Genomic DNA, 12,717 nt, shown 5'->3' on the forward strand with positions numbered 1-12,717 from the left:
GCATCCTCTTTCGTAGACATGACAATTTGATATGCTGGAACCTGAAGTAACTTGAAGTCAAGCACTTAAACAGACAAATATTGACCATCACTGATCTTTGGTGCAGTATGACTGGAATGAAGTATAGTGGTTGGAATGTATTTAAATGAACCTCACGGGGTGTGGATGGACCTAAAACGACCTGAACTGACTGTATTGGACGTGAATTGATATGAAACTGGATACCGTATGTGACTGTGAAGGACGTGTTTCAAGCTAACTGGAGTTGACCCTAAATTAACCTTATACCTAAATTGGCCTTCCAGGATTGGAGTGATAGACCTAAAATGGTCCTGATTAAAGTAGCCCAGATGGACCTGAATTAATGTGACTGAGCTGATTTGGATATGAAGAGTCTCATTGATCTTAAATTGGCTGAATGTACCTAACTGAACTTGACTGGGCTTAATTGGCATATATGAACTTTAACAATGGATGTAACAGCACCTAAAAGAATAGATGACTAGAATAACTAATAATTGATCTGATTGGCCCATAAAGGATGTAAAGGATCTGAGTGAACAAATGATCCTGGAGTAATTGAAAATGTCCACTGAGAAATTTTTTCCTGTTTTGACCATGCAAGAAAACCATTGGTTATTTGAGTTATTCTGATGTTTTTCGTGACTGACAGTTTTGCTGGCACAGCATTTTTACAATTGGATATGTGTGTGGTTGTCGCTCAGGAAAAAACACAATTAAGATAGAATTGGGAGAGTTTCTAGGAAGAAAGTTGACATCGATACTCAGGACACATTTCATACCATACCTCATCCACCCCAAGCATTTACAACATACAAGCTCATGAATAGTGGTTTTATGCACAACTCCTATGTACTGGAAGGAGTGATATTGACTTTCATTAACTGGCTTCATCAGTAACCACAAGCAGAAGAGAGAAGGCTTTTATGGTTGTGTAAGGCCCCTCAGCTCACCTTCCTGCACCACATTTGGTCAGTGTGCCCGACCAAGGTTATTGCTGCATTTAGCATTTTGTGGATTAATTTAATATTACACTGGTACCAGTACAGCATATTGTGATGCATGTTGTTTTCATGTTTGTGATATGTTACTGTAGCAAAAATATGTAATGTTTTTAGATTTTTTAAATGTTTAGTGTCTTACGGCATTCGCTGCTATAGCTAGCAGCTTTGTTGATTGATTCTGTAATCAAAAGGAAGACTTATGGCAATAGATGGATAGATTTTTTAGTAGGATTGTATATTATACTGCCTGATGAATCTCCAAAAACAGGCTTGTTGTTTTCTTTGTACTCCTTTGAAAAGTTAGTGATTCTGAGAAGAGGACATCATCACTTGCCTGCTAATAATAATCACAAGAATTTGAGGGAGAGGGCTTACCAGAGGGTTGTGACATAAGACTGAAACACAGAACACTGTATTTCCCAGACCATAGTAAATAAGGTTGGTCAGGATGCAGTCTGTTTTGGAGGGCGGCTTATTCCTCAGAATATTTATGGCCTAATTTCTTGGTATGAGATATTGGAGAGGTTCTTTCGGTTCATTTAATAAGGCTTGTGCCCCCCTAGATGTGAATTAAAAAAGGTTTATGGTATTTTTGATGAGGTGCAATTATAACCCTTGGGTGGGAAAAAAGGTCATGATGGTGATGTTAAAACCCTGTTTGGTAATCTGATACACCTACCCAAGTACAGTATCTTATTACCCAGTTGATTGTTGTGTTTTACGAGCAGAGCTGATTCTGGGAGTTCAGTTTTTGTAACCTGTAGGATGATCAGTATCCTCTATATGTTTGAAGAAGAGAATACTAAATACTGCAGGAAAAAGTGACGAGGTCTATTGACAGTTGTGAAGAGAGTGGAGAATTAAAAGAGTAGTGTAAAATGCAGTAGGTTTGTGCAGGGAAAATATCCATCCCTCCATCTATCTATCTATTGCCAGATGCCTCAATCCCATAAGGGGTGGCCACAAACAAATCACCTCCATGTCACCCTCTCCAATGCTACTTCACTGCCCTACTTCCAGCTCATCCCCCCTTCTTCTCATATACCTCTCCACTCCATCCCTCCATCTCATCCTCAGCCTCCTCTTTCCTCTCCCCCCCTCCACTTCACTTGCTTACACTTTCCTTGTTAGTCTCTTGCTCTCTATCCTCTCCACCTGGCCAAACCACCTAAGTGTATTTCTCCCAAGTATTACTATCACATCCACATCCACACCACAGCACTCCTTCACTTCCTCATTTGTCAGTCTCTCTCTCTATGTAACTCCACATGCTCCTTTCAAATAACTTATTTCCACTGCTCTCACTCTTGACTTGCGTCCTTCCAACAAGGTCCAAGCTTCACTTCCATATGGTAGAGTTGGTATCACAGTACTGTCATGCAGTGACTTTTTTACTTCCATGTTCACTTCCTTGTTCATTATCACTGCTTTCAAAGAACCACCAACCTTTCTTCCCTGTTGTACCTTGTCAAGCACTTCACCCTCTAAACTTCATCCTTACTCATCACACTTCCCAAGTACTTAAACACACACACATGTAATCTGGAGAATTTCCTGCCATGGAGTTTTTAGGCAAGAGGATGTTATCTAATTTAAGAATGATGCTAGTATTTTTTTAAGGTTTATACATGCATTCCATGTTATAAGTCATTGTTGTTTTCCAGAGTATCAGTGTTTTCCATACCTAAACTAATTAACAGAATATTAAAAAAGTGTCGTTAGGACAATTACATACCGGTATATTTTTGATCTTGTAACGTGGACTTACTGTATTTGTGTGTTACTGCAGTTGTACCAGAAGACGCTGACACAACAGGGCTGCCTGAGGGTTGGTCGAGGACTGTAGTGCAGCGAACTAGTGGTGCATCGGCTGGCAAATATGATGTCTACTACTTCAGGTTTGTCATCCCTTATCTGACTCCATATTTAGTCAGTTTTTTTGCTTCACTTTGTATGACATCATGGTGCTCTTCATTAACTTCTTTTACCTTAATGCTATGTTTAATACGGTATAATGCTTTGTTTGTTATCCTTTGTCTGACTTCACATTTAATTATCACATCAGTTGTTTTGCTTCACTGCGTGTGACATTAGGGTGTACTTATGTAACTCCTTTTGCCTTAATGCTGCGTCCACTACAGTACTTTAGTCTACCAGTCTCCCTGCCTTTCCTCATCGTTAGTGTTCATCTGCCTTTTTTCTGTCGTGCCATTCTTCCACATGGATGAAGAATGTATTGGGGAGCATGTGATAGGTTTCCATCCATTTTGTTACTTGGCAGTTGAGATGGTTGTATCCGTTGGAGAACAGCTTAAACACATGCTGTACTGTAAATGGTGCTGTACTAGCCTGTACTGTAGGGTGGAATAAAAATCTTGGAAGAGTATAAGGAATGTCAGCTGTGCTCATATTTTTAGATGCAAGAATATTTCTCAGTCACCTTGTATGTTGCCAGTCACTCCCTAGGGTTTTTCAGATGAGGGGTGGTTCACTCCTGTAGACTTTAGCAACATCACTGATGGGCTTTCATCTCTCTGGTACTTTTTTTTCACTTGTTGTGTTTTGGTAGGTGGGGGCGCTCACCAGCCACTCACTCGATGTATTGCTGCTCTCGGGTGCCTGCCTTTTCCTCTCTTCCTTCCTTCTTTTCGCTTCTGTCTTTCTTTCCTTCATTCTTTCCTCTTCCTGTCCACAGGTGACTCTACACTGAGTGAAAAGCCAGATGGTTTCCTGTACATCAGGAAACCTTTCACTATGCAAGTGGTAACTATATAACCAAATTACAGTATGGCGCCTGGTGATTTAGTGGAAAATTAATGTGCTCCAGTCAGATTGAGCCGGTGCAGGTTTATATCCAAGGGATGGTTGGGGTTTGTTGCTCATGTAATGGCACTCAAGGATGAGTGCAGCTGGCACTCTCATCTTAAATATCAGGACCAACTTACCTAGTCCCGTGCTTCTACACTTCTCATGGGGCAACACGGGATTAGATGATGAATGAATGAATGTTTTCCTTTTTCTTGTTTTAGACTCCAGCCTACCTCATTTATCATGGAAAAGGTCTGGGATGATCATGATAAAAACTAAGGAAATTTCACGGTGATGTGAGTATTGTTTTAATATTGCTTAGCAGATCCACAGGTTAAGATTGACTGTTTTACAGTCATTTTGCTTAAACGATCATAACCTTTTTAGGGTCATTTTTTAAATTTTATGCCCCCCCTTTTTTTTAAACCACTATGATCACTCCATGTCTTGTTAGATGATCACTACAAAAGGCTAATTCATTATATGATTGGTATTCAAAAACATCCTGGTTATAAACCAAGGATGTGCTGTACTGTGTAAAACTTCAAAGTTGCCATGCTAATACTTCCTTTTCTTCACAGTCCACTGGGTAAGAAACTGCGGTCTAAGAATGAGATACGGGCACACTGTGAGAAGAACGACCTGACTATTGACCTCACCAATGTCTCCTTCACGTACAAGCCCCCTGGGGATGAGGAGAGACGTGCAGTGAGGCAGGCACATCCCAAGGCTGCTAAGGGCACTGCTTCACCGAAGACACCGAAAACACCCAAGGCAGCCAAGACGCCCAAGACTGAACCTGGGGCGACAAAGAAGAGGAAGCTAGGAGGCAAAAGTGAGGGTAAGGCCCGAGATAAAAAGAAAGCAGTAAAAGCTAAAGCCAAGGTTAAGGTAAAGGTAGTAAAAAAAGCACCATCCAAAGCTGTAAAATCACCCAAAGATGGAAAACCACCAGAATCTGTAAAAGAACCACCCAAAGATGTCAAACCACCAAAATCTGTAAAAGAACCACACAAAGATGAAAAACCACCAAAATCTGTAAAAGAACCACCCAAAATTGTAAAACCACCAAGAGTGGTAAAACAACCACCCAAAGAAAAAAAGCCCCCCAAAACTCCTGCCAGAAGAACTGGAAAATTGACTGTCAAGTTCAATTTTAAGACTAAACAGACAACCAGGGTGTCAACCAGAGGGGGCCCTCCACCCAAAACGAGCAGGAGGTAAAGTTATGTTGGCTTATATTCTGTAAAGGTAAAATAAGTACACAAATGGGACAAGGACTGAACTGATATTAAGTTTATTTTGTGTAGCATGACTGAGTATAACTACCACTAGTGTCTTGTACTACACTTCTTTAAAGATTAGTACACATAGAGAGATGTCTTGTTAAGTCACTCAGCAGTGTTAGGGGACAGTTAATAACAGATTGTATTGTTCAGGGTCATGTAGTTACACCATTAAAGCTGCAGATGATTTTGGTGAGTGTTCAGGATCAAATAGTCAAATAGTTAAAGCTGCAGATGGTTTTAGTGATTAATTAACTGTTCTCACAAGTCATATTTCATGTTGGAGATGACCCAGATGTTCTTCTGTGGTAGCTTTCTCACAGGTGGAAATTGCACTGCCCTCGTACAAAGTTTGTGTCGATGTTTTACATTGTATGATTGCTTCTAGTAAGTGTGGGATGATTTTTACTGATTGTGTCACAGATTTTCTTTTCTCGTGACAACAGCTTCAGAATGCCTATGGTTGAGGCAGATAATTTAAGACACAAGGAAAATAAAAAATTTAAAAAGTTGGTTAAATAAATAGGGAGGCTGCCAGAGACTGAGCAGCTTGGAGAGCCACCTTTAGGTGACCAAGGCTGACACATACAGGCATGGTGGAGCCTTTATAAACAAAATGAAACGAATGAGATTATTTGTGAATTCATCAACACATTACTTTTTTAAATTATTTTAGTGAACTGTATTGAAAATTATGGTTTTCTTTTGCTGTTGATTCAAACAGCTGCATTATTATTTTTAGCATTGATTGATCTCTTGATAAAATAAGAAATTCTTGTTTATATTGTAGATTACAGTACCAGTGTAGAGTTTATTTATCCCAGGAGTAACTGCTTCATCATTTCTTATGATGGTGCACTGTATATCACTGCATACAGCTTGATGGGAGTTTGGATTGTATTTCAAGTGGCATAGGGATCTTTTGTAGCATCTGTTCCATGGCTATTTATTCTGCACATTACACCTCAGTATCCTCTTGTACCTTACTGTTGCGAACTGTATTTATATTAAAGCGATATAAATAGCATACAAGAGAGTGTTAAGGTGCAATATGCAAAACAAACTGCTTAAGACATGCTACAAAGTCTCCATCACCACCCGGAATATGACTTGTTATGTGATGGCCAGCTACTACACACAGCCCACTGAACCCAGGGATGTCTTCTTGAATTTTATTCTTGCCTTCCCCAGGTGATTTTTTCAGCTTAGGATAGACTTATTGAACAGGTTGGTTAGATATAGCCATAGAAGTAGTAGATGGAACCCTAGCCTCATCTGAAAGTGAACTTGGTGGACTGCAGGCCAGTGTTTGTATAACCGGTCAGCTCCATCACCTGATCATGTCAGTATCACAATTTGAAGGCACCTGTCTCCAGCACCCTAGCCATATAAAACCATTTCATTGTGAGTGACCATTTTTAAGTTTAATAAAATCTCATAACAGCAAACTGCCTGGATTCAAGTTAGTGGAAATATCTAGTAACCCAGAGGCCAGTGAAGGATTTTGGTAGTTTTTGTCTGTTAGTTTATGGGTGACTTTACCTTAAGTTTTAATACTAATGATAATATTGAACTGTCCACTATATGTTTGATATCATCTGGCTTAACCTATCTGTACTGCTTTATGATGTTATAATGATGGGTGGATCTGACAAGAGGGATCAGGGGCATATTTCATCCCTGTCATACGTACAGTACTTTTTTCTTCATAATACCATTTGTGCACAAATGCTTCTGCTATAAGTGGTAAAATCCTGTGCATGCTTTTATCAAAATGACAAGAAGCTTAAATAACTTGAGCTCATGCAGTTTTTCATTTGCAGCTATATTTTAATACCCCTGATATTAAATTATATTTATTATCTGCATATACAGTATAGTGTAATAGCTTTGTCTTCATAGATACTTTAGATGAACTGTATAATGACTTTTAGGAGCGTAATAGAAGTAAATATAGGGCGAAATTAGCAATAATGCTAAAAGATATTTGGACACAACTGCATTCGTCTTTTAACCTCTGATATGATAACATGTAATGTTGCTTATCATTTACCTTAGTTCATATCCTTCTTTCACTTCCCTTCCCCCATGATTGTCATGCCTTATGCAGTGATATATATGCTTGCATAATCCTGTGTATGAGATTTGATATAATATAATGTAAATTGTATAATGCTATTTGTACTCATTGAAATGAGTACTTATTGTTAAGCTTTAGTTGCACTTACCCATTTCAGATGTACAAACTCTGTAACCCAGCACTTTCCAGTACTATGACCTTGCACGTTACATGAATAAGACACTACCCTGCATGTCACAGACTTGCATAAAGGGTAACATAACCATTTTTAAATAGTGTATCAAAAAAATATCAAGATTGGACCCAGCTTCTTGAGTCACTGAAAAAAACAAGTTTGTCTCCCGAGTACATAAGTAATAGGCATAATAGATTATATAAGATGATGCAAACCACCAATAGTCAGCTGATTTGCATTTGCTGTCCAAACTGACAGACAATTTTGAAGGATAAATAAAACCGTTTTGTTACCTACTTCCTCGTAATTCTTAGAAGGTGACAACACAGAAAGTGTTAAACCGTTTACTATGCTGGGTGGTAACCATATAATCTAATTATGACGCCTGGTGGTTTAGTGGGTAATTAAGGCACTCCAATCAGATTGACCCGGTGTAGGATTATATCCAAGGGGTGGTTGGGTTTTATTGCTCACATAATGCCACTCAGGGATGAGTGAGGCTGGTCACTCTCATTTTAAATGTCAGGACCAGCTTGCTTAGCCCCGGGCTCCTATGCTTCTCAGAGGGCAGCACAGGATTTGATGATGGTAATGATTGAAGTAACAAAACCGGTGTTTAGCATGGTAGTGGGGTATGAGGAGTGTATTGGAGTAGTGTTGGAAGAAGTATTTGTTTTGGCAGTGGGATATCTATTTGGTTATGTAAATATTTTGTTGAGGGTTGGGGTTTATTGCTCATGTAATGCCACTCAGGGATGAGTGAAGCTGGACGCTCATCTTAAATGTCAGAACCAATTTGCCTAGCCCCAGGCACTTACGCTCCTCATGGGGCAACATAGGATTGGATGATGAATGGATGGCATTAATTTTACTTTTCCATCCCTAGACCATCCAGTCTTTCATTGCCTCATTAGGAGTGTAGCAACTGGGGCTAGGCTACTCAGTCCAGGCATATATGCAAGGTGACAGTGACCAGTCACTTTCCTATGAGTGACATTATGTGAGCAGTAAACCTCAACCATCCTTCACATGTAAGCGTTTATGACCACATCCTGGGGTGCATTAACTCCTAAGGTCACCATGTGTTAGTGTGGTTGATCCGGACTACAAGAAACCGATTGGCTCATTACTTAGTGTAGAGATACCTGAAGGTGGCAGTACATCAAGAGAGTGGGAGGTGGACACCCCCATCTACCAATTAATTTTTAATTCAGCCTTAGTTAAATAAGAAAATAACAGATGAACTTTTCTTTATTATATCAGCCTAAGAATCAAATTTAAAGAGTTACTAGGCAGAAGTGCTTATATTGCCATCTCTCACCCAGTGATATATATTTATAGATATATATGTTAATAGTATATGGTTTTATTGCTAGAATTTTTCCCTGCAGTTTTATCATTTATAAGTTAAAAGATGACCACAAAATGTTTGTGGACCAAATCATCTATCTGTCTATCTATCTATCTATTGCCAGACGCCATAATCCCGTAAGGGATGGCCATTTGACTTTTTTTTTTTTTTTTTTTTTTTTTTTTTTTTTTACGGGGAAGGGTACTAACCCTCCACCAACCCACTTGCTGACACGTAGGGAGCATGTATGGTTTGGTTGTATGGTTACCACCCAACGTTGTAAGTGATTTCTTGGCTTACAGAAAACCAATTGGCTTGTCACTCAATGTAAAGCCACCTGTAGAGGAAAGAAAAGCAATAAGAAGTGACAGGAAAGATGGGAGAAATAGGAAGGGAGGAGGGCAGGCACAGAAAAAGAATGATAAAGGCTAAGGAAGTAGTAGGCAGCACTACGTCAAGTGAGTGGATGATGGTCGCCACCACCTACCACTAATCCTACACATAAAACTAAGTAGAAGTTTGGGAATTAAGCTGGTGTGAATGTTACTGTGTAACTGTGGGAAGTGCATAGATTGATACTGACATGCAAAGCATGACTGCTCAAGCCAAAAATGTGTGAAGTGGAGGATCACTGTACTGTGTGGTGAGTTGACCATTTTTACACCATTATTGGACATCAGATGCTGGTCAAAAAGTGTCTGCACCATATGTTAAGGGAAGTTATGATGATGTAATCATATAGAATGAAGTTAAGGGAAATATTGGATGAATGAGAGGAGTGCTGAATGTATGTGTATGTATAAATACTGTATGTGCAGATGATGTTTATACTGTGCCGTATATGTACCAGTTTGCCATTTCTCAGCTATACTCCTTCCCATACTGCATATTTATACATCTGTGCTGTCATAATTTTTTTCTAATATCTCAAACAGTGAATAATCTCTTTAATAACTGCTAATAAGGCATGTGTGTTTGAGCAGAGAAACTTGAGAACTTGGATGATGAGTAAATGGATGTGTAGTATAAATCAAATTTGTGTCAGTTGACAGCTTCCCTACAGGTTTGCTTTTTCTTTCATGTTTTTGGCTTTTAATTACCCCTATATAGTATGGGAGCTTTGGATCAAAAATGCATCCTCATCACTCGAGTGGTGTATTCTTTAATTCTTGCTACCACAAAAAAGTTATGCTCATGTTAGGGAGCATTTTCACATCTAGATAGCTTTCGTAGGTTGAATAAATTGTCGGAAAATGGAATTACTTAAAGGAAAAATACAACATTTGAAGTAAAAGATTAAAAAGTTCAAAGGCTTATAATCGTAGGTTGGTGTTGACTTTGATTCGTCTTTATCACAGTCTGGTTTTTGGTGTGGGCATAGGAAACTAGGTTAGTGAAGTGCACTTAATGTTTTCAAGCTGGTGATGTGTTTTACTTAATTCTTGCATCCTAGTGGCTTTGATATAACCTGGCTGCTCCAGTGTCCAGTTATGCAAATGCCCCTCAACTCCCTCCATATTCCTTGAAAGGAGGTTGGCAGACTGTAGGAAAAGAGCAATGCAACCTATGCCTGAATGCCACTGGGTTGTGTCCAGTTGATCCTGGAGCTGCAATAGCAATGCATGTCACTGCCAGATTATTATATTCTGCTAAAGATAGGGCTCCTCACAGGGAGGGGGTTGATGAAGGCTGTATCTAACTCTTCCATTTCAAAACAATTCTTATAAACTGAAGATAATACTGATGTATAGTGGTGGTGGTTGTGGTAATAGTTGTAGTAATAGGCAGAAGAGGAGGAAGAGCAGCAGCAACAAGAATTAAATATCAAATATGTTATTGAACTATATGAGTTAACGATTTTGGACATGGTCCATTTTACACTGATTAAGAAATAGTTCTTCCGTTCAATTGTATCCACATCTCAGATTGGTTTTGTGATGTTTGCCATTCTAGTACTCAGGACTGGAATTATGATTTTAATTTGAACGTGATGTTCATATTAGTATGAAGTAATATACCAGTGCTGTATATTGCTCATGAGTGTGTGTGTGTGTGTGTGTGTGTGTGTGTGTGTGTGTATCCATTTGTGTGCTGTTAAGAATTTTTTTTTTGCATTTGGTTTTTGGCTGCATTGTGTATGCCCAGTGCTGAACTGTAATTTTGGTCTTCATGTGCAAATGGCTGTTGGTATTGTATCATTTCTGGCTGGCTTGCAATTGCTTGAAGCATTCTTGCCATGGCAAGTATCTCATCTGAGTTTTCTGCAAGCTTGTTAATTTTGGATCATATTTTATCTATGTTAATCTCTTGATTCCAGTGCCACACTTTTTATTTTATTCTTTTTTGTCCACAGACAATTTTATTCATCTTAGGAAGGAACTCTAAGTAGTGAAGGGGTTAATTAAGGCTGTAGCTGTCCCCTCAACTTGGAAAATTCTCAGTTAAGCTGAGTATAGGGTTCTGCAAATAGCAGTTGTGGATAAGAATAATGGCATAAGACTGAAATGTGGCCATTTTGCTTAAGTGAAACATACAAGTTGTAAGACTAACATTTACATTGTAAAATCTCTTTCTCTTTGATCTCTAGATGTTTTTATTTTTATTTTATTTTATTTTTTTTCGTTATGTGTGGGCTCAGGCTTGACTTTTGATATTGTAATGAGCTTTATTAAACCTTGGCTACTTATTACTGTATTCTATATTAAACATAGTTTTGTCTACTCTCAGCTTATAGTGTGAGAGCTTTTAGAAATCTGTAGATATTGTGAATATGTTAAATGTTATTAGTATGGAAGAAGAATTGTTAATTATTTCTATTTCTTTAGAATTGGCAGAGTAAATGATATTCAGTTTCTCACAGTTGGTGATCTGACTATTGAATACATTTATGTGAAACTACAGAATGTGGTGAAAGTATTTTGGTGTATCAGGTAGAGCCAGGATTCTGGGGGCTTGAAAGATGAGTGAATGGAAGTGTGGCCCATTGGATTGGGCAAACTTGGGCTGTCTGGATGTTGCTAGTCCTCATCCTGCCTTAGGGTGGGAAAGTAGGTCTGGATGATGATGATGATGATGCTGGTTTATACTACCATACAAGGGTCTCCCAACAAATGTAAATATACTGTACAAGGGATTGCCAGGGAAAAAGGGATGGGATTCATTCAGTGGTTGTGGCAAAGGGGAGGGATTCCTATCTCAACTCCTTGAGTACAGGACAGTTCTTAAGCTTAACCCTTTGTCTTTGATGATTTTCTTTGAGCTGTATACATTCATCCATTGTAAGCTGTAATAAAATGAAATTAATTGTGGCCAGGTTATTAAATATGAGAAGTTTTAAACATCATTAGTGCTCTGGGTTTCCCATGAGATTAGTAATATCATTTCATTTTGGCCGGAATAATAAGCAAAGTACCTGATTTGTGGCCAAAGGATTAATATTATAGCTTGGTAGTAGACAGTATGAAATGAAAAAAAGAAGTCGTAGTGCTCAAATGATAGGCACTATTAAATCTACCATAATAAGATGTGTAATCCCTCTTTCCAAAGTATACATCTCTAACTTGCTGTCTTGGGTAACATTAGGCATTGAAAAATGTTTGCTCACTGCCACTGTAATTGTACATTATTTGGGAGGACTGTCAAATTTGTATCTGTATTGAAATGTATAGGAGATAGGATTGCCTTAATCCCTTCAATCCCATGACGTACTTTCTCATCGTATTTTCCCACCAATTGTGCCGCTTAGTGATATTTGATTCAGCGTAGGAGAGACTTTTTCAGCAGGAAAGGTTAGTTACAGCCTTCAGTATCCCCTTCACTGTAAGTTTCTCTTAAGCTGAATAAAATCATCTGGAGGCAGTAAAACTAAACCTATAAAACATTACATTCAGGGGATTGATGTAAAATATAGGAAAAATGAAACGGCTGTTTGATTGTTATTGCAAGTTGTACAGGCCATAACAAGGCCTGTCCTGGCATAATCACCCTATATT

The 12,717-nt window shown here is 38.6% G+C and overlaps 1 protein-coding gene across 1 annotated transcript in view; it reads left to right on the plus strand.

Moving 5' to 3' along the window:
* The window catches only part of LOC145405805 (uncharacterized), a 30,740-nt gene that overhangs the window by 8,722 nt on the left and 9,301 nt on the right, over positions 1-12,717 (plus strand). Inside the window, exons 5-6 of the mRNA XM_080277043.1 lie at positions 2,815-2,923; positions 4,415-4,674. Of these exons, the coding sequence (XP_080133169.1) occupies positions 2,815-2,923; positions 4,415-4,674 (369 nt within the window). The remainder of the gene's footprint in view (positions 1-2,814; positions 2,924-4,414; positions 4,675-12,717) is intronic.

This window comes from Coenobita brevimanus, chromosome 68, assembly GCF_032717465.1.
Source record: "Coenobita brevimanus isolate Jiangsu-jjx chromosome 68, ASM3271746v2, whole genome shotgun sequence".
NCBI lineage: Eukaryota > Metazoa > Arthropoda > Malacostraca > Decapoda > Coenobitidae > Coenobita > Coenobita brevimanus.